The sequence below is a fragment of the Coenobita brevimanus genome, chromosome 93 (genome assembly GCF_032717465.1).
Source record: "Coenobita brevimanus isolate Jiangsu-jjx chromosome 93, ASM3271746v2, whole genome shotgun sequence".
Taxonomy (NCBI): domain Eukaryota; kingdom Metazoa; phylum Arthropoda; class Malacostraca; order Decapoda; family Coenobitidae; genus Coenobita; species Coenobita brevimanus.
The window spans coordinates 26,539,575-26,562,440 of NC_137046.1; the positions used below are offsets into that span (position 1 = coordinate 26,539,575).

General features: G+C 45.1%; 1 protein-coding gene across 1 annotated transcript in view; it reads right to left on the reverse strand.

Moving 5' to 3' along the window:
- Positions 1–15,263, reverse strand: part of Grasp65 (Golgi reassembly-stacking protein 2) — a 133,650-nt gene extending 118,387 nt beyond the window's left edge. The window contains exon 1 of the mRNA XM_080282379.1: positions 15,201–15,263. Within this exon, the coding sequence (XP_080138505.1) occupies positions 15,201–15,263 (63 nt within the window). The remainder of the gene's footprint in view (positions 1–15,200) is intronic.
- Positions 15,264–22,866: the final 7,603 nt, after the last annotated feature.

A 22,866-nucleotide genomic window follows, 5' to 3' on the forward strand; every position in this document is an offset into this window, starting at 1 on the left:
CCTGGAACTACCAGATTTATAATGTATTGTCTAGATTTCCTGCCAATCATATCAGTGCTAGACTTAGCTGTTTCAAGAAGTAATATTGGTAACTCTGAATAACCCCTAAAGCAGGCCTCTAGGCTGCCCCTGCGTTATCAGTGTACTCTCATCTTCCGAAGTGAGGGGACGTACGTTTCATCTTGCTGACTTCAAGGCCTTTTTTTCACCCCCATGCAAATGGCTCTGTGACCTTTACCCCCTACTAAACCTCGTGTGGAAAGAGGTAAAGGGCTGACAATTGATAAAAGAGTGACTATGATCTTTCTATTGAGTAAAACAGTGCAAGTGGAATTGTAAATAATGTGTAAATAATGTGTAAACAGCAAGTGAAAGTAATGAATGTAAATATACGTGAACAATGGAAAATAGTTTTATAAGTTATTTCAAGTGACAGTGCACAACACAGTGTAAATAAAATAGAAATGTAAATAACGTAAATAAAATAGAGAACGTAAATAGAAATGTAAATGAGTAGTATTATAAGATTACGAGTATATACCCTAGGAGTAATGAAAGTGAAAGTTTCACTCTAGCATGTCTGAATGCTATGAGTTATGAGAGTGAAGATGAAAGTGACATTCACTCTCAATGCCAGTATACAGGACGAGAAAGTGAATGCTACGTATTTTACTGAAAGAAATTGAATCCCTGCAGCGACAATAAACTAATACTACTGAAGGAAACTTATGGATAAAGACTGTAGATATATATAAGTGTTATATAGTAATAGAAATATAAAGTGTGAGGGGTTTTATGAATAATAAATGACAGGCTACCATGAGCGAACTAGTGCCAGTGCGACGATCAGACGCGCTCGTAATTTCCATTGCTTTCACAGTGTTTTTTTTTTTAGTATGGATCCCAAACTACTTGAAAATTGTAGAATAGTGTTTATAGTGTTTGTATCTGGCTGTGGTAATCATATTACGGGTTGTCGGGAAGTGTAAAGTGGAGACTTCGTTACCCTACTTCAGAGGTCTCCACAAGTCCTACGGTAACCGACGAAGGCTCAACAATCATTCCAGGAGAAAGCTGAAGGTATGTGCCATAAGCATATGTAATTTTATTATTCCAGGACTAATAACTGATTTTTGGCAAATATTTTTTGAGAGTCTGTCGGAGCCCAAATAACCCCGCGGCACACGCAAGTTATTGGTAAACAAGCCCGCGGTGTAGGGGTTAATGATTTTAAAACTTCTCTTTCTTCTTCATTCAGATCTTTTCTTATTATAATATTTTCCATCCCCGCCTCTTTGCTTAATTTCCAGGTCACTTTAAGTATCTCATTTATTACACTTTCTGATGTAAATTTGACTCTCATTGGTCTTGTTTCCCCTTTCTTGTAAGGCCCTATCCTCCTTACTTCCTCAATTTCTTTTACCCACTTGTCTCCTTCGGGGTCAATCTTGCCTAATATTCCTCTCACCATGTTCGTGTCTCTCTCGAGTCTTACGAACCTAACCTTTTCTTCCTCTTCCCTGTTTCCAAATACTACCACACATCTGTTCCTTTCTACAGTTTCTCTCACTATTTTCTCTTTTTTCTTCAGTATTTTCACTACATTTTCTTCCATTTCTTTCTTGTTCATTTCCCTTTCTTCCTGGATGATCTCTCTTAAGCTGGCCACTTCTTTCTGTTCTTCTTCTACGTGTGCCCACTTTGCCTTATGTTCTTCTAATACATTACTCACCTTCTCTGTTTTATTAGTACTCTCTTCTAGTATCCTCCTCAGTTCAACATTTTCCCGCTTCAAATTCCTAATTTCTTCATTGGCTGTTTCATTGGACAGGATCAGACTCTGTATGGTGGTTTCCGTATTTACTGACACATCCTTTATCACTAGATTCTCTACTTTCTTTTCGAGTTCACTAATCCTCATAGTTAATGTTTTAACCAGGTCCATGACATTGGTATTAGCATCAAATCCTTGAAATTCCAGTCCCTCACTGTTTATATTTTCAGCCATGTTTGATGTTGGTTAAACACCAAAACAGTCAAGGTTAGCAGCGATGGCTGGGACGTCTGCTCTCTACGGCTCCGTGTGTGTGTGTGTGTGTGTGTGTGTGTGTGTGTGTGTGTGTGTGTGTGTGTGTGTGTGTGTGTGTGTGTGGTTAGTTTACTCCCTGACTCACAGGTTTCTGTTTGTCTGACACAGCTCCTTGAGTAATGACTGCTGTCTACATATTGTTTTTGTGCAGAGTTTTATTATAAACACACTGATACAATATTACGGTCTAAATATTCCTTGCATTTTATTTCAAACACTTTATCATTTAACACAGTGAACAGGATGTGGGATATGACCGTATTTTTGGAAAATAACCATCACCCTATCCTTTGTTCACACCTAAAAAAGAAATGGAGAAATAAGACTTGTAAGAGTCTAGGGCCACTGGGTAAAGCATGTACGGTATTTATTTTTCATCATTACTCAGCCAATTTCTATGCAAATATAACAACTTATTAATTTTTTCCTTCTGATTGATAATGACATTAATATGCTTTTTCTTGCCAATTTATAGCACTACAATTCACATCCTTTCTTCCATGGTTATTTTCTATTTTTTTCTAACCATTTTCACAGTAGTGAATGACTGCTTACTGCTGATTTTCTTTTCCTGTTAACTCTACCAATATCCATTTCGATTCACTCAAGCATAATGGCAGACTTTCTAAAAACTACTCAAATCAACTGAAATATATTCTAGGAACTGCACTAGCCTCACCTTAAACTTTCAAAACCTTGCCTTATCAGTATTATTTTACAAGTTGCCGATATGCAGCTCTGGGACATTACCACCATAAATGCACAGTACATTAGCTAAGAATGCTAATGACCCTTCATAACCCCATTCGGAAATCAATATTTACAGAGATATTGAATTTAGTTACAATTTCCCAAAATACTGTACGGTACCTTGGATCCTGACTCAGCCAGTCTGTGTAAAAAATGTGTGCATTCATCTTCGTGTTTCTCTTTCTGTCAACTGCGCATGCATCTGCTAGGTCTGTTTCACCCACTCATAGGCATACTTTATTTCACATGATGGTATTCTACCAACCAATTTGAAGCAAAAGAAGGAGTGTGTATTGTTGTGGGTAAAAGATGGCAGAAGACCATAAGAGAGTATGGATCAGCTGGCTCAAGGACTGTGTAGGTAAGATTGAAAGTTGGAATACAAATAAGGGCAATTGTGTGCATGTATGCGCCAACGCAAGGTCGTCCAAGCAGAGTGAGAGAAGAGTTCTGGACAAATGTGGAAGTGTGCATGGAAAAGTTGGAAAGGAATAAGAGAGTGATTTTGACTGGTGATATGAATGGTAAAGTAGGGAACGTGACGGTGCATGGAACAGTTGGTGAGTGGGTTGTGCCTGCGGAGACAGATGAGAATGGCAGTGCATTAGTGGACATATGTGCCGGGAGGGGGTTGGTCACAGCCAGTAACCTCTCCAGGCACAAAATGATCCACAGGTATACATGGCGAGTGATGAGAAAGGTGGGTGGTGAACTGAATGAAAGGAAGGCAATGATTGATTATGTGTGTGTGGATGAAAGGATGCGAAGATGTGTAATGGATGCAAGAGCTTATAGAAGTTGGGGGAGTGGACTTTCTGACCACTACTTGGTGGTGGCCAGAATCAAGATCCAAGTAAGATGGAGAAATAGACGAAGGGAAGGACGAGAGGAAGCAGTAGTTGCAAAGGAGAGTGGAAAGGTTACAAGAGGATGAGAAAAAGGCAGAATATAAGAGAGAAATGGAGGAACGATTGGGTAAATATGAATCGGAGCAGATGGGGGACGTGGAAAGTGTGTGCAAGATATTCACCGAAGAAAAATGTGCAGCATGTGATGTGGTGTGTGGGGTGAAGAGAAGACAGAATGGGGTGCAAGGAACAGCATGGTGGATTGAAGAGGTGAGACAGACTGTGGCACAAAAGAAGAAAGCATACAATGAATGGATTACAAATAGGAGCGTGGAAGAAGTTGAGAGGTGGAAGAGAGAGTTATATGTAGAAAGGAAGACAGAGGTGAAAAGATTAGTACGATAAAGTAAGAAGAGAGTGGATGAGGAATTTGAGTGTAAAGTGGAGGGACTGTAAGAAAATGTTCTGGAAAGTGGTGAGGAGAGTAAGACAGGGTGGCAATGAAAGATAAAAATGGTAATTACTAGGGGAGAAGGGAGAAAAGTGAGCAGATGGAGAGAACACTTTAAGGAATTGTTGAACACAGACAATGGAAGTAATGCGAGTATAAGTGGCTGGGAAATGGCTGGGAGAAGGAGGGAAGTGAGAAGACAGGAAGAAATCAGTAGGATAGAAGTTGTGTAAGCAATGAAGAAAGTTAAATCAGGGAAAGCCCCAGGAATTGATGGAGTGTGTGGTGAAATGCTGAAGCATGGGGGAGAGATAGTAGTAGAATGGATGTGGAAGATGTGCAAAATGGCCTGGGAGGAACATAGAATCCTGGAGGATTGGACGTCAGGTATAATTATTCCCCTGTACAAAGGAATAGAAAAAGAAGTGTGTGGTAATCATAGGGGCATTTGTCTTCTTAGTGTAAAAGGAAAAGTGTATGGTAGGATACTTATTGACAAAGTTAGGGAAATAACAAAGGAATTAGTTGGAGAAGAACAGGGAGGCTTTAGAAAGGGAAGAGGTTGTGTAGATCAGATATTCATTCTTAAATCTTTAGTGAAAATGTTTCTAGAGAAGGGAAAGAAGTTGTATGCGGCTTTCATGGATTTGGAGAAAGCATATGACAGGATGGATAGACAAGGATTGTGGAAAGTATTCAGAATATAAGGAGTAGATGGGAAGTTGCTGAATGCTGTGAAGAGTATATATGATGGTGCTAAGGTTGCAGTGCGTGAGGATGGTGAACTGAGTGAATTTTTCTCTTTGAAGGTTGGGTTGAAACAGGGATGTGTCACGTCTCCATGGTTGTTCAATCTGTACATGGATGGGGTAATAAAAGAGAATGTTGGAGTGGTCCTAGTGAGAGAGGGTAGTGTTTGGGAACTCCCTGTACTGTCGTTTGCTGATGATACTGTGTTGTTTAGTGAAGACGAAGGGGAGCTGCAAGGCTTGGTGGATGAGTTTGGGAGAGTGTGTAAGAAATGAAATCTAAAGATGAATGCAGGGAAGAGTAAAGTGATGGTCTTTGAGAGAGGCGAAGTCAGTGAATGTACAGTGAGGTTGGATGGTGAGGAAATGGAAAATGTGAGTGCGTTTAAGTAGTTTGGGAGTGTGATGAGTAAGGATGGAAGTTTGGAGGGTGAAGTGCTTGAAAGGGTGAAACAGGGAAGAAAGGTTGCTGGTTCCTTGAAAGCAGTGATAAGAAACAGGGAAGTGAGCATGGAAGCGAAAAAGTTACTACATGACAGTACACTATTGTGATACCAACTCTAACGTAGGGATGTGAAGCTTGGACGTTGCTGGAAGGACACAAGTCAAGAGTAAGAGCAATGGAAATGAGTTATTTAAGAGAAGCCTGTGGAGTCACATGGAGAGACAGGCTGACAAATAAGGATATACAGGAGCGCTGTGGTGTGGGTGTGGATGTGATAGGAAGCGTTTGGAGGAACACACTGAGGTGGTTTGGCCATGTGGAAAGGATGGAGGGTGAGAGACTGACAAGGAGAGTGTATGTGATTGAGGTGGAGGGGGGGAGTGGGAGGGAGAGGCTGAGGATGAGATAGAGGGATGGAGTGGAGAGGTATATGAGAGAGGGGGTGTGTGAGTAGGGAGCAGGGCAGTGAAATGGCGGGGGATTGGATGACATGGAGGCGATTTGTTTGTGGCCACCCCGTACGGGACTGAGATGTCTGGCAATAGATAGATAGATAGATAGAATTTGAATTGCAGTCTTTGATTCCTTCTGGGTGGAAAATTCAAATCCTTCTCGCTGTGACTTCCAAAGAAGTAAGACGTGATCTGTCCACTGGGTGTAATATTGATTATGTAAGTGTTGTTATGCGTTTCCACTTGGAACCAGAGGAAGCCACTGAGTTACAGAGAAAACATGGTGTATTTTTTCTGGTAGTTTTTGATGATATCTGAGTGATTCTGACCATTTTTGTTGGAAATGCTTCATTTTGCCTCTTTTTCCAATTGTGAACTTTGGCAGGATGAGGAGGTGAAATGAAGCATTTCTGACAGAAAATGAAGACAAAAATAACTCAAATCATATCAAAAACCACCAGAAAAATACAAGTATACTGCACAACCTGGGCCATCATATCTCTAAGGTAAGCATTCCACTGCAGCACGTTAGGTTAGGTTAGGTCTGTTTAGTTAGGTTAACCAGTTGTGCAATATATTTTTCTGGTGGTTTTTTATGCGATTTGAGTGATTTTTGCCTTTGTTTTCTGTTGGTTTGGTTACTTTAGGTTAAGTCTGTTTGGTTAGGTTAACCAGTTGTGCAGTATATTTTTCCAGTGGTCTCTGATGTGATTTGAGTGATTTTTGCCTTAGTTTTCTGTCGAAAATGCTTCATTTCACCTCCTCATCCAGTCAACGTTCATGACTGGCAAAGAAGCAAAATGAAGCACTTCCGACAAAAATGGTCAAAATCACTCAAATCTCATCAAAAACTACCAGAAAAATATACTGCACAACCTAGGGGGTGTATTACCAAACCTAGCCCAACAAACCTAACCTATCCTAGGGGAATGTTAACCCTAAAGATACGATGGTCCAGGATGAGGGTCGTCTGGGTCGTCGTTGTCTTCCGTTTCTTGGTTTTTGCGTACTTTTTGTACCGACCACAGTACCACTGATGTCTGTCTTTTCTAAATTTACACGGTTCCTGACAGTCTAGGCAATAAACTTCCGAAGGTAATACACCGTGTCTTCTAAGAAACTCAATAGCCTCCCCTGGTTCTGAGTGGAAACGCTTAATCATCTGTAAATAATAAATATCACACCCGGGACACACAGCATGTCTTTCTTCTTAAGAGGTCATACCGAGAAGAATTTGAAGTTTCCATTCACAAGGAATCAAAGACCGCGGTTCAAACTGATTGGTAGAATAGCATCACGTGACCTAAAGCAGGCCTATGAGTGGATGATAGAGACCTATGAGAAGCACGCGCTGTCAAAGGGAAGAGAAACACATGTGTGAATGCACGTATTTTTAACATGGACTGGCCAAGTGAAGATCCAAGGCATGTATTTTTTGGAATTTTAAATTAAATGGAATGTGAAAGCAGTGAATGATGAAATGAAAGAGAGAGAGATTGTTCAGGTGCTTGAGGATGCAAGAGTGGATATATGTGGATTGACTGATACTAAATGGCAAGGTGAAAGGGTGAGAGAATGGGAATATGGTTTAGGTATATGTGCGGGTGTTAATGAGAATGAGAGGGCAAGAGAGGGAGTATGTCTGATGATAAGCAAGAAGTGGAAGGAGAATATAAGAGAGTATGGAACAGTGGGTGCAAGGACTGTATGGGTGAGGATGAAAGTAAGTATACAAGCGTGGGCGATTGTGTGTGTGTATGCTCCAACAGAGGACCGAGTGGCAAGAGTGAAAGATGAGTTTTGGGCGAGAGTAGAAGCATGTATGAACAAATTTGAGAGAAGCGAGAGAGTGCTTTTGATCGGAGACATGAATGGCAAAGTTGGGAATGTACGAGTGGATGGAGTGGTTGGTCAGTGGGGTGTGCCAGCTGACGTAGATGGGAATGGTAGTGCTTTGGTGGACATCTGTGCTGGTAAGGGGTTGGCAATAGCCAACACCTACTTTCGACATAAGATGATCCACCAGTATACATGGAGAGTAATGAGGAGGATGGATGGTGAACTTGTTGAACGAAAGGCAATGATAGACTACGCGTGTGTGGATGAGCGAATGAGAAGACAAGTGTTGGATGCAAGAGTGTGGAGAGGGTGGGGGAATAGACTCTTGGACCATCACTTAGTGATGGCCAAGGTGAAGCTGCAAAGAAAATGGTTGAGGGACGAAGGGGAAGACAGGAGGAAACAGCTCCTATGAGAAGAGTGGAGAGGTTGCAAGATATTGAGAAAATGGCAGAGTACAAGAACATAGTGGAAGAAAGATTGGGAAGGTATGAGCTAGAGCAGATGGAAGGGGTGGAAGATGTATGTAAGATATTTACGGAAGAGATAGGCACAGCGTGTGAGGTGGTTTGTGGAGTGAGGAGGAGATGCAAGGGTGTGCAAGGGACAGCATGGTGGAATGATGATGTGAAACGAGCTGTGGAACAAAAGAAGAAGGCATATAGTGAATGGTTAGTGAGTAGAGGTAGGGGAGAAGATGAGAGAGAGAAGAAAGAGGTATATGTGAGTAGGAGAAGGGAGGTGAAGAGACTGATGAAGGAGAGTTAGATGAAAGTGGATGAAGAGTTTGGGAGGAATCTGAGTGTGAAATGGAGGGAGAGTAAGAAATTGTTTGGGAAGGAGGTAAAGAAAGTAAGGCAGTGTGAAAGGGGAAATACAGTAATCCCGCATATTTCGCGGTAGTTACGTTCTTGTAACCCCCGCGAAAAGTCAATTCCGCGAATACTCTATTAACAATTGAAAACTTGCACTTGTGTCCACCATGCTGCCCATCACACAGTCCATGTCCATACTGATTGTGAGACAATTCGCCGTCAGACAATTCCCTGTCAAAACATGGACGATTCCCCTTCAGAACAATTCGCACCCTGGACGATTCCCCGCCATTCTATAAATATACTAATCAATACTTTCATCAATATACTTATTATTAATTAATCAATACTTTAATAACTATATTTCAGGGGGATCCAGCAGTCTATGTTCAGTAGCATAGGTTCTGGATATTATTTATTAGTTGCACCTTTAGTCAATAATTAACTTGTTTCTTCCTCGCTGTAGTCGCCTTTGAATTATATTCTAGCGTCACCCATAGCTATCTTCATTAATGAAGGCGAATTGTTTCGTGTTTGTTGTGACTGCGAATTGTCCCGAAACCTCCATACTCATCCCGAAATACCTTCTTACAAGATTGAAAGCACATACTCCATTATGAAGGAAAAACGTAAACACCGTAATGTAATACACAATTATCTACACATTTATTAACAAAACAGTACAAAATAAAAAGATGCATTAACTGGTGATAGCAAACACTCGCACGGTCGCTTCTTAGCTTGTCCAGTAACACAATTTTCTCTGCTAAGGTCATAACTTGATCGTTTTGTCACTTTGGAGTTCTTACTAATTGTATTATTAGCCTTTGGTGAGGCTGGCTTACGTCCTGGGGCCATGTGGAAAGCAAGTGGGAGGCAAGAGGCTCATATCATAGTGTGGTTACAACCACAACAGCCACTTAAGGCAGTCGGGCGTGGACTGAAGAATGCGGGACAGAGAGCAGTGTTGCCATATCCAAACAACGAAATTATGCTAGGGCAATGAAAAAATTATGCTAGATTGAGCATATTTGTTCCAAGTAAAAAATGAATTATGCTAACTTGAAGCTAAATGATAAAATTCTGTACATATTCGTGCAACATATTAATTATGTATTGTTTACTATGAAAATATTAAAATGAACCTACATTCAGTAAGAGGATAAATATCAGTATCTACCCATACTGCTTTTTCCCACGAAACTTAACGTTTTTCTGATGGATTTTGATGTGATTCGTTCGATTTTGAGCATCATTTCCGTCGGAAATAACCAGATTTTGAGATATGACCCCCCCCATCCCCCTGAAATAATGAGGGATCTTTGGGGAATCGGGGGTTATAGGGAGGGGGGGAAACACAGAAAATGGTCATTTCCGACTGAAATGAAGCTGAAAATCGAATGAATCATACCAAAATCCATCGGAAAAACCTAGGTTTCATGGGTAAAGTACAAAGCTCAAACTTATCCTAACCTAACCGAACCAAATCGAACCTAACCTAAAACCTAACCTAACCTAACCTAATCCAACCTAACCTAACCTAACCTAATCCAACCCAACCAAGCCCAAACTGAAAGTAACCAACTATTCAAACATCTTACCTTATTAGTCTCTCTCTCTCTCTCTCTGATTTGTAGCTTTTATAAAATTATTCTAAAAATATTCCATTCCATTCTAAATTATGCTAGAATGATTCTAAAACTTCTATTATGCTAAAAACTATTCCAGACTCGAAAATTTGATCAAAATTATGCTAAAAGAATAAAATTATGCTAGATATGGTAACACTGGCAGAGGGGCCACGGGAAAGGGACAGAGGGTGGCGTGAGTTTACCGCGCTACAATTGGAAGCTGCGGGAGTTTCAATTTTTTTTTTTTTCTGTATATTCAAGGATATTTTTGTTGAACTTATTAATGCTAAGAAAATCCGCGAGAGGGCAAAACCGTAGACAAAAAATCCGCAAAAAATGCGGGATTACTGTACAGTAGTAGGGGAGTGAAAGATAGGAATAGGTTGTTGGTGGAGAAGAAAGAGAAATTGAGGAGATGGAAGGAGCACTTTGAGGATTTGTTGAATGTAGAGAGTGACAGCAGTGCGAGTATACAGTGCTCGTCAGAAGTATTCAGCGTTGTCCGCCAGGCGCGCAATACTTATGGCCCAAAAAGAATCACCCATTCTGGGGGGTAAGAATTGAGCCACAAGTTTGAGCTCCAAGCATGACGTCACGGTAGCCTGGGGCCTTCCGACGCGCTGGTTGGTTCCCGCCTCAGTCGCCCACGGGCTGCCTGAGAGAGAGGAACTCCGCCGAGTGTCCCTCTCAAATTGCGCCATTTTTTACCGAGTGTCCCGCAGTGTTCTGGCCTTCACAACTTTGTTATGGCACCTACCCGTGAACTATCGAGTGAAATCATATCCCAGATCATTGCTCTAAAGGAGGCAGGCCACCAGACAAAGGAAATTAGTGAATTGGTTGGTGTGGCACGATCGACAGTGCGTCGTTGGTGTGCGCGGTTTCGGGAGGAAAACAGTGGTGCAGTTCCCACAAAGAAACCGCGGTCTGGTAGGTCTAGGAAAACTTCCCCAAGGTCTGTTAACGTTTTAAAACGTGCAGTGGAGTTTAATCCTCGTGTGAGTGCAAGGAAAATTAAGGAGAGCAACCCGGAAGTGTTTGGTGAGGTGTCAGTGAGAACAGTGTCTCGTAGGGTGCATGAGCTTTGTTACACAAGTCACAGGCCTGTGAAAAAGCCTCTTCTCACCAAGAGCCAGAGAATTCGTAGGCTTTCCTTTGCTAATAAATATCTAACCTGGGGTGAGGAGCAATGGTTGTCAGTGTTGTGGTCTGATGAGGCAACGTTTAGTGTTACCTGTAACAGAGGAGCACGTGTGTATCGACGCAAAGGTAGTGACCCACTTGACCCACGGTATGTAGAAAGCACAGTTAAACATCCTGATTCACTCATGGTATGGGGTTGTTTCTCAGGGAAGGGTTTGGGGAAGCTTGTTGTACTTCCCAAGAACATCAGAGTGAATCAGGATGTTTACCTGGAGCTTCTGTGTGATCATTTACCAGACTCCTTCGAGCTAACAAGTGCACGAGTGTTTCAGCAGGACGGTGCACCTGCTCACAAGGCCAAATCGGTCACCAATTGGCTTCGTGACTGCGAGGTATCATTCATGACAGACTGGCCAGGAAATAGCCCAGACCTCAACCCCATTGAAAACCTCTGGTACCTCGTAAAGAAGAGTCTCCAAGGGAAAGACGTGAGCTCTCTGCCTAAGTTAGAAGCCGCCATTTGTGACTCCTGGGACAAAATACCCCTCCAGCACCTCAGGAGCCTCGCCCTTTCACTTCCAAGACGTCTCAGGTCCGTGAAGAAACGTAAAGGCTACCCTTCGAAGCACTAAAGGTAAATAAAATGCATTATTTATATGTTTTTTCAATGTTGAAAGGTTTGTTTCTCAGGAGGGACGCAGGGCGCTCTATACTTCTGACGAGCACTGTAAGTGGCTGGGGAATGGCTGGGAGAAGGAGAGATGAGAGGAGGGAGGAAGAGATCAGTAGGATGGAAGTAGTGGAAGCAATGAAGAATATCAGTTTGGGGAAGGCCCCAGGAATTGATGGAGTGTGTGGTGAAATGCTGAGGTATGGAGGTGAGATTGTTGTGGAATGGATATGGAAGTTGTGTAGATTGGCTTGGGAAGAAGGAAGGGTTCCAGAGGACTGGAAATCAGGTATAATTGTTCCTTTATATAAAGGAGAAGGGGAGAGAGAAGTATGTGGTAACCATAGGGGTATTTGCCTTCATAGTGTGACTGGTAAAAAATATGGTAGAATACTCATTCACAGGGTTAGGCATATGACAGAGGAGCTAGTTGGAGAAGAACAAGGGGGATTTAGAAGGGAAAAGGGTGTGTAGATCAGATACTTGTTCTAAGATGTTTAGTGGAGAAGTATATAGAGAAGGGAAAGAAAGTGTATGCTGCCTTCATGGACTTGGAGAAAGCTTATGACATAATAGATAGGCAAGGTATGTGGAAAGTATTAAGAATATATGGAGTGGAGGGGAAATTGTTGAATGCTGTGAAGAGTATGTACGAAGGAGCTAGGGCTACGGTGAGAGTGGATGGTGAGCTGGGTGAATTTTATCTCAATGTGGGACTGAAACAGGGTTGTGTGATGTCTCCATGGCTGTTTAATATATACATGGATGGGGTTGTAAAGGAGGTGCAGGGTAGGGCAGTGGATGTGGGGGTGGCTCTAATGAATGAGGGAGAGGTCTGGAAGATTCCAGTGTTGCTGTTTGCTGATGATACAGTATTGTTGAGTGAAGATGAATGGGAGTTGCAAGGTTTGGTGAATGAATCTGGGACAGTGTGTAGGAGGAGGAAGCTGAAAGTTAATGTAAACAAAAGTAAAGTTATGGTGTCTGAGAGGAATGAAGTCACAGAATGTACAGTGAGGTTGGATGGTGAGGATATGGAGAATGTGAGTGCATTCAAGTACTTGGGTAGTGTGATGAGTAAGGATGGAACTTTGGGGGTGAAGTGTGTGAAAGGGTACAGCAGGGAAGGAAGGTTGTTGGTTCACTGAAAGCAGTGATGAGAAATAGGGAGGTGAGTACAGAAGTTAAGAAGTCAGTGCATGATAGCATTGTGATCCCTACCCTGGCGTATGGAAGCGAGGCGTGGCCCTTGCACGAGGGGAACAAGTCAAGAATGAAAACATTGGAAATGAGTTACTTGAGAGAAGCGTGTGGAGTGACAGGTTGACGAATGAAGAAGTGAAGGAACGTTGTGGGGTGCATGTGGCTGAGAAGATTAGGACAAATTCACTGAGGTGGTTTGGACATGTGGAGAGAATGGAGAACGAAAGACTGACTAAGAGGGTGTATGTAGGTGAGGTGGAGGGAGGGAGAGGGAGGGGTAGACCGAGGATGAGGTGGAGGGAGGGAGAGGGAGGGGTAGACCAAGGATGAGGTGGAGGGATGGAGTTGAGAGGTATATGAGGGACGGGGGAGTGAGTTAGGGGGAGGGTAGTCAAATGGTGGGTGACGAAGCGACTTGGAGGTGTTTTGTCTGCGGCCACCCTTTGTGGGATTAGGGCGTCGGGCTATAGATAGATCTACTACTACTACTACCTACTGCCAGACGCCATAAACCCGTAAGGGGTGGCCATTTGACTTTGAGTTAGTTGTTTTACGAGGAGGGACACTAACCCTCCACCAACCCACTTGTTGACACGTAGGGAGCACGTATGGTTTGGTTATATGGTTACCACCCAGCGTTGTAAATGGTTTCTTGGCTTACAGGAAACCATTAGGCTTGTCACTCAATGTAAAGCCACCTGTAAAGGAAAGAAAAGCAATAAGAAGTGACAGGAAAGATGGGAGAAATAGGAAAAGAGGAGGACAGGCACAGAAAAAGAATGATACAGGCTACGGAAGAAGTAGGTAGCACTACATCAAGTGAGTGGATGATGGTCGCCACCACCTACCACAAGAAGATAGATTAAATTAAATTCATTATCTCTGAAATTACCAAATTCCAAATGGGGATATGGGGGTTCATTATGATCCTTAGGGAATATACCATATGTTAATGGTGCTCAAATTCCTGAACTGTGTATTGGCAACGTGTAAAATAATACTGTTAAGTTTAGTGTGCTTGGTGGGGTTATGTTACGTATTCCCCTAGAATAGGTTAGGGTTAGTGTGTTTAGTGAGGTTACGTTACGTCTGTTTGGTTAGGTTTCATCTGTACCGTTACCTTACACAGTGGTGCAGTATATTTTTCTGGTAGTTTTGTATGTGATTTTTAACTTCATTTTTTTTCGGAAAATGCTTGATTTCACCTACTTGTCCAATCGAAGTTCATAATTGGAAAAGAGGGGAAATGACGCATTTCCAACAAAAATGAAGGTCAGAAACATTCGAATCGCATCAAAAACTGCCAGAAAAATATATTGCACTACCTGGGGGGTGTATTGGCAACCTGTACAAATTTACCAATTTTGGTACATTTCTATCTATCTATCTATTGCCAGACGCCTCAATCCCGTTTGGGGTGGCCACAAACAAATCGCCTCCAAGTCGCCCTGTCCCCCGCCATTTCACTCCCCTGCTCCCAACTCACACCCCCCTCTCTCATTTACATAGCTTAAGTGTCTGCCATTATGCTGAAGACACAAAATGTGCTGGCAAAACAAAACATGGATACAAGCAACAGGGAAACATAAGCATCATGAAGCAATCATTTTCCATCCTAAATATAAAAAAAATATGGATAACAAACTATAAGAAGTGAATGGGTACAGTCTTTCTGCTGCTGAAACTAAGCCATGGACTTACTATACAGTATTGTAACTGCAATATTGTATAACAGAATATCTCTTACTGCAGTATGGCAAAACAATGGAATAGGCTAGTACACTGATTAAGGGTGGGAGTACCAAGTCACAGGGAAGCACATAATGACCGACTTGGAGAGGCACATTTGTTCAACCAATCTCCTGTAACTTAGTCTAACTTGAAGGCTGAGTCCAGGGAAGAAGACATCTAAAGATTTGTAAGACATACATACCGGTACCATATTCCAAAGTTGCTAAATTTACATTGTTCTAATTCAGTCCTATATATTATCACTATCCGTTGTGATTAAGGCAATACGTAAATTTAATGTAAATAACCTGGTGTAACGAAATGTTTAACAACTTTCCGCCTTCGACTGAAAGTCTCACATAACAGTCCACTCCTATACTTTACCCTTAGCACATGGTAACCCTCCATGCCTCCTCCTGGGATTGGCACACTCTGCGATCCACCCATGGTAGCTTTTTCTGCAATAACGCCTTTCCACTACTTATGTTAAAGGTGTTCTGTTGCTGTGACCACCTTTGACATGAGCCAAAACAGACGTGGCAGCCGAGGCATTGTGGGTAAACAGCTGATGGAAAGTGGATATTTCGTCGCCAGTGACACTTTTTAGCCACAAAATAGGAGAGATAAAATCAAGTGATAGGTACTTTATAAGCTGTCAAATTAAAAGAAGTTCTTTATGTAAGATGAAAATGATAACCTTGTTTCTGTCGACAAGGGATGCGATAATGCGAGGAACGAAAACTCCACTCATTCGACCACACATTTCACCCACTCTATCTATCTATTGCCAGACGCCTCAATCTCGTTTGGGGTGGCCACAAACAAATCGCCTCCACGTCGCCCTGTCCCCCGCCATTTCACTGCCCTGCTCCCAACTCACACACCCCCTCTCTCATATACGTCTCCACCCCATCCCTCCATCTCATCCTCGGCCTCTCCCTCCCTCTTCCCCCCTCCACCTCACTCACATACACTCTCTCCGTCAGTCTCTCACCCTCCATCCTCTCCACATGGCCAAACCACCTCAGTGTGTTCCTCATAACGTTTCCTATCACATCCACATCCACACCACAACGCTCCTTTATATCCACATTCGTCAGCCTGTCTCTCCATGTGACTCCACAGGCTCCTCTTAAATAACTCATTTCCACTGCTCTCACTCTTGACTTGTGTCCTTCCAACAACGTCCAAGCTTCACTTCCCATCCAGTCAGTGGTTACAAATTTGTGCATGCATTAAAAAAAAAAGGGGGGGAGAGGGGGAGGGGTCTTGCCACATACCCCTTCAGCAAATAGAGCTGAGTAACATGTAGTAGATACATTTAGGGGCTTTTTACTTCCCAACAAAGTTCAAGAAGGGAAGTTCTGTGTAAAATTTAAGACAGTTTGAGAATCTTGCTACTGTGTACCAATACAAGTATAAAATATATGTACAACTATTATACAAGCAGTGAAGATGAGATGGAGGGCGAGTGGTGTGGTGAAGGAGTGTTGAGCGCCTTTTCACAAACAGCAGGCGACTCGCTGATAAGCGATGCTATCACCTTTGGTGTGAAGTATGTGGGAGAGGAGTGTGTGAGTTGGACAGGGCGATTTGGAGGCGATTTGTGTGTGGCAATATATATATATATATATATATATATATATATATATATATATATATATATATATATATATATGAAATGCGTGGCTTTGACCGATACAATACTCCGGAATATTCCGGAGAATACCGCAGTATCCCCGACATCGAGGCGGACCAGGAGCAGTGGAGTTCGCCCTCAAGAATGCCGACACCCCCACTCGGACCCCACGGGGTAGCCGCCGCCAGCCACCACCACTCCGGGCAACAACGGCGTACGTCAGCCCGGGCCGTGCGCCCTTGTGACACTCAACCACCACGCCGCCGCCACCGTAGGCGAAAGACACTACCTTCGTGTGGCGGAATCACCGAGTTAGCTAGGGGTGAAGTCAGAAACTATACTCCAGGCAGCGCCCCTAAGGTAGAGACGATCTATGGTCGCTCTGATAGTGCTAAGGTAGAGACGATCTATGGTCGCTCCCATAAAAACCCGGTAGAGACGATCTATGGTCGCTCCCATAAAGCTCAGGTAGAGACGATCAACGGTCGCTCCCTCAGCACTCCGGTAGAGACGATCAATGTTCGCTCCCCTAAAAACAAGGTAGAGACGATCTATGGTCGCTCCCATAAAAATCAGGTAGAGACGATCAATGGTCGCTCCCTGAAAGCTCAGGTAGAGACGATCAACGGTCGCTCCCTCAGCACTCCGGTGGAGACGATCAATGGTCGCTCCCCTAAAAACAAGGTAGAGACGATCTATGGTCGCTCCCATAAAAATCAGGTAGAGACGATCAATGGTCGCTCCCTGAAAGCTCAGGTAGAGACGATCAACGGTTGCTCCCTCAGCACTCCGGTAGAGACGATCAATGGTCGCTCCCTTAAAAACAAGGTAGAGACGATCTATGGTCGCTCCCATAAAAATCAGGTAGAGACGATCAATGGTCGCTCCCTGAAAGCTCAGGTAGAGACGATCAACGGTCGCTCCCTCAGCACTCCGGTAGAGACGATCAATGGTCGCTCCCTGAAAGCTCAGGTAGAGACGATCAACGGTCGCTCCCTCAGCACTCCGGTAGAGACGATCAATGGTCGCTCCCCTAAAAACAAGGTAGAGACGATCTATGGTCGCTCCCATAAAAATCAGGTAGAGACGATCAATGGTCGCTCCCTGAAAGCTCAGGTAGAGACGATCAACGGTCGCTCCCTCAGCACTCCGGTAGAGACGATCAATGGTCGCTCCCTCAGCACTCCGGTAGAGACGATCGATGGTCGCTCCCAGGGTATAGTGAGGAGAAAGACGTCTCCACGACCGGAGGTTGAACTCCAGGGGCCTCACTCCGGGAATTCTCGGAGAGACCTCCCTGTTTCCCCCGGCCTCTGTTCCCTACGCGTGGCCCTTGAGAAGACCCACCTGTCGGGCCCCCGTGACAGCCGCTGCCGCAGTCCTCCCCTGACGGCGCCCCTGCTCATAGGAGACCGCAGTCCGTCGCCTCTTCCGGCTCGCCCTAGGACACCCGGGCGAGATCTCACCACGCCCCCGCGACGCCGGGACCTGACCCAGAGGTTCCTGGACCTCTTCGGCCCCAGTCCCAGGGGCCTTACACCGGAGCCCAGTCCGGAAACCCCCGGATGTGAGAGGACGCCCTCGCGAGTCGCCCCGTGCCCTCTCGGCTCGCCCCACCCTGACGACGCCCTCAGTCCGACCGGATCATCATTGATGTGTCCGTGTTTCTCTCCATGAGGAAATACGAGTGATCCTGTAATAATCGTGAAGTAGGTTAAGTGTGACTCATTTCCTCTTAGAATAAGTATGGTGCAGTAATTTCACTGGGGTAAACCAGGACATAATACCCCGTTAAAGGACGAGAATGTTGGTTGAGACCTCAAGTGAAAATACGTGCGAGTGTCATCCCGAAGTTTTCTAAGGACATATCTCTAGAGCCCGAAGAAAGACTAAAATATTATTGGAGTGCTATTGGCTAAGCTCTGAGTAATATAGTGGAATAGAATTTACGAGTGTTCCGACTTTGTTACGCGTTGGGAAGTGAGAGTCTACTCGTACATAACATATCGGGGAGATGTGTAATGCATAAGTTGTGCCGACAGAAACCTAGTGTCACCAAAACAACAAGGACGGCGAGTAATAACGATATTCCCCTGCTCCGCACGCTATTCCTAAAAACTCTCTCCATTCATCACTCCCGCTCTTAAAGTCCAAATAAGAACCAGAGTTAATTGTCAAAGAATCTTCGCCAACAGAAAACACCTAAACTCCCTTGCTAATAGCGGGCCTCCTTAAATATTACCATAACTTCCTCCTCGCCGTTTTAAGTCACTCTCCGTGCCTCCCTACCTCCTCCTGGTAGATCACAAACACCCCCCCTCTCCCCTCACGCGCTCCGCGCGCACGGGTATTTACTGCACTCTTAGTACTAAGATTTGTTATATTGTCATTAGTATCTAGAAAGCTAGTATCCTGCGAGATACACAATATTTTAGATGAGGTTTTTTGTATTGCTCTATATTGTGATGTAATGTCTACTGAAATGTCCTGTGTCTGACTGAAGTAATACACGTGTATGGTGTTGCCAAAGGTTTTTATGTCCTACCTCTCTTCATTACACTACAGTCGTTCTATTTTATCAAGGCAGTTTGGGTCGGGCCCTCTGGGACCTCACTCTGTTAGCTCTGTTGCCACATCGTCGCTACACACGTGCGCTCTCTCTCTCTCTCTCTCTCTCTCTCTCTCATATTATACTGTATATTAACTACTACTAATTGTATTTTCTTAATTTTTTCTCTTGTTTTCGACTTTTTTTCCACACCACCCCTGAGGTAAAAGTCTATAGGTGCGTTTTTTTTTTTTTTTAAATAGCTTCCATGGCGGAAGACTGACCGAGTATGACCCGCTCACGCAGGGCTGTCCCTCGTGTCACCACCAGACAACGTCTCAAAGGCAACGCTGACAAGTCTTATGAGATTTACACTATACTACAGCTTTTTTATTGAATTACATCTATACAGAGTGTTTAAAATTCATTTATAAGTAGTTACTAGCTTAAAATAGGAGAGTGAGAGAGAGAGAGAGAGAGAGAGAGAGAGGTGAACACAAATAATTACATGTGTGTCGGCGGCGATGTGACAACAGAGCTAACAGTGTGAGGTCCCAGAGCATCCCACCCAAACTGCCTTCATAAAATAGAACGACTATAGCTCCGGTCTCGAAAGAGGACCCCGCTCCGAGTTGAGTTGAATTGGGACGAGAAGTCGAGCCAAATTCTACTCAGCATTACAATATATATATATATATATATATATATATATATATATATATATATATATATATATATATATATATATATATATATATATATATATATATAACTGGGCACCCTACCAGCTAATTATCCTCACATCTGCCATGCTTTTACTTGTTTTGAATGTGTTTCCTCTTTGGTTGCTGCCTGAAATACCAGCACGGCGGGATGAGCCCGACACCATCACCCCTGGAGGAGAGAGTGTGGGGGTGATGCCCACCCCACAAGGAGACAACGGAGGGGCTGAATTACCTGGGAGGATGTCCAGGCAACAACAGCGCATCTCCCTCGAGACCCGGCGCCCCTCTTCCGCGCAGCCAGACCACCCGGCAGTGTAAGGAAAAAGTACACTACTCTCCAGCAAAGGGAATGCTCGCCAGAATCGGGGTGGGACTTGCAGTGGCAAGTTTCCAGGCACACCCTCGAACGCCGAGTCCTATGGATCGGCTCCACACCTAACTAAGACTAACAGAGGCCACAGTCCTCGGAGCCAGCGGGCCTCCCAAGGTGCTCGCCAAGGCTAAAGGGCCTCCCCCGATGCAAGCGGTCACAGTTCTCCCCTGATGGCCGCCCCAGACTGGGGTATGGGCTGCCTTACCTCGGTGGCACCCTCCTCTCGGCCGACCCTTCGGCCGGGCCTCCACCAGGCCCTCCCCCGGACCCCAAAGACGATCAAGGGCCAACGGCATACAGCCTGACTTCTGTCTTTGGGCCCAGTCCCGAGAGCCCTGCCTCCTGCAGGGCTGACGCGGCGAGAAAGCCGCCCTGTACACCGCCCCATTACTCCCGGACTAGTGGCAACTCCTTGGGCCCCACTGTTCTGTGCAGCTCCCTGGATGGCCCACCTCCCATGCCTGGCTGCCACCTATAGCTCCCTGCATAGGCCCTCTCCCCCATGGGCCGTGGTCTCCTCCCCATCAGAACTGTGAGTGACAGGTCTTGGATTATATACCTCCCCAATGTTGTGAATCCCCCCTTTTCAGTGAACTACCAGTGAACCATTCTTCTGTGTTCCTCTCCCCTATCCCCATGCATGGCACCACCCCTGTCAGTGTTCCCCCCTTCCTTGCTGATGAGTCAAGCCCCTGTGAATCGCGTGTGGAGTGTATAACCCCAGCCCCGGGTTGAGACTCCCCTCCCTTCGGACAGGACAGACGCCCCCGTATCACTCACGTAACACAGCAATATCTCAGTACCGGATTCTCCCCCTCCTCTCCTCCCTGCCCCCCGCCCGGGCCCACAGAGAGAAACCCTCCCTATCCTCAGTAAGCCCCTCGCCCCCCCACTTCCCCCCAGTGTGACCTACGATATATTCTCGACCTATGTGACGCGTATATATCAGTGTAAGGCATTGTGTAATTTCGACTCTGGTCATAGAATATTGAGTGAGTAATTGTTTCTCTATTAATATATTGGTGTATTTGTTCACTCGTGGTGTTTGTGTTTCCCTTCCTTGCTAATGCTGACCCGGTCAGGAATTAAGGGCCCAGAGTTGCACCGTGACTGGACCTGAGAAGTCAGGACACAGAACATGCTGCATAACACTGGTGGCTAGTGGTGGTTCTTGACCCAGTGGTAAAACGGCAAAGAACGGAAATTCCGCAAGCATGGCGGCCAAACCACACGTTCAACTCCCAAAGTTCGACACCGAAGTCCATGATATACACATATATTTGTCTATGATCAAAGCCATACTAGACATAAGCTTTGAGAATGATCGCAAAAAGATAGCAGTCATACTCCCCCACCTTGGAAAAATTGTCTCGAGCACAGCTACAAAAATAGTCCCGGAGTTGAAATGGGACCAATTTCAACAAATCGTGACCCAAGCTGTCACGCCCTCCCTAGGGAAAGTCGTCGCCTTCTCCCAGTTAGAAGCACTAACTTAATACGAGAACTTGGACGACTCCCTCATTCAAACACGTCATCTCATTGCCACCACCTACCCGGAAGCAGACCCACAAACCTGGGACCAACATATGTTTAATACTCTCCTACGAATACTCCACAGTGTAGTCAGGGAACATTTTACCTTTTACGACCCAACTGGGGATATTGACAAAGATATCCTGTTGGTGAGGCGCCTACTCACCGCCCGCTCCACGCCCCAACAGATAGGGACAGTGAGCAGGATCCCCAACTGCAAGCTGCCCCCCAGCAAGCCCTGGACACCAACCCCACACCCGCCACCCCAGGAACAGCCAGCCCTTCCCCGAGCCACGCCCACCAGGAAGCAACCTGCTCCCAGGGAAACGTCCACTATCATCTCCATGAACCCCTGGGAGTTCATGGCATGCAGTCATCGCTGGCCCATACACGATATTAGAGAGCAACTAAAGGCCGCCTGGCGAAGAGCTGCTAACCAGGGGCACCACAAGTGTCGGCCATCGAGGATGATCCACCCAATGAACCCTTTCCCCCCATAGAGGCCCCCAACGCCGACAAGTCGGACATAGGTGGCAAGGGGAAGACGCCTCACCCCAACTGGATTTTTAGGACTGCCCCCACACCTCCCCATGGTGGCGGGGGCCACATCACACAAGTATTGCCCCTGGTCTATGACAAGGCCAGATTAAACAGGGTGAAAGCTCGATTGCTGGTTGACACGGGAGCAGCCAGATCGTGCCTATTACATTACTTCTACTCCCGTCATGCCAGAGTCTTTGGCCCTCTCCTCCCCACCTCGGCCCACCTCGTAGACGTGGGGGACGGCCCCCTGCCCATCCATGGGGAAACCTGGGCTCTTTGTGTCCAAACTCACCAAAAAGTAACCGCCCAAAACCAGTTTGTTATATTTGACTCCTCCTGCCGTGCCTATGAAGGGTATTTGGGGTTGGATCTGTTGCAGAAACTCCGAGCCATCACCGACTGTCACAGAAGGCGGTTGCATTTCCCTTAGGCACCAGATCCACTCCCTCAAGCTCTGTGCACATGCCACACCGTAAACCCCCCTCTCCCCCCTTTCACCCCCCCACCCCTTAGTCCCACCCTTGCACCTGCCACACTGTAAACCCCCCTCTCCCCCTTCCACCCCCCCACCCCTTAGCCCCACCCCTGCACCTACTACCCCACCCCCACCCACCTTCCCAGCTACATTATCCTCCATCATAACCATTCCCCCCCACCATGAGACATGGCTTCCTTTGCATCGACCCGCC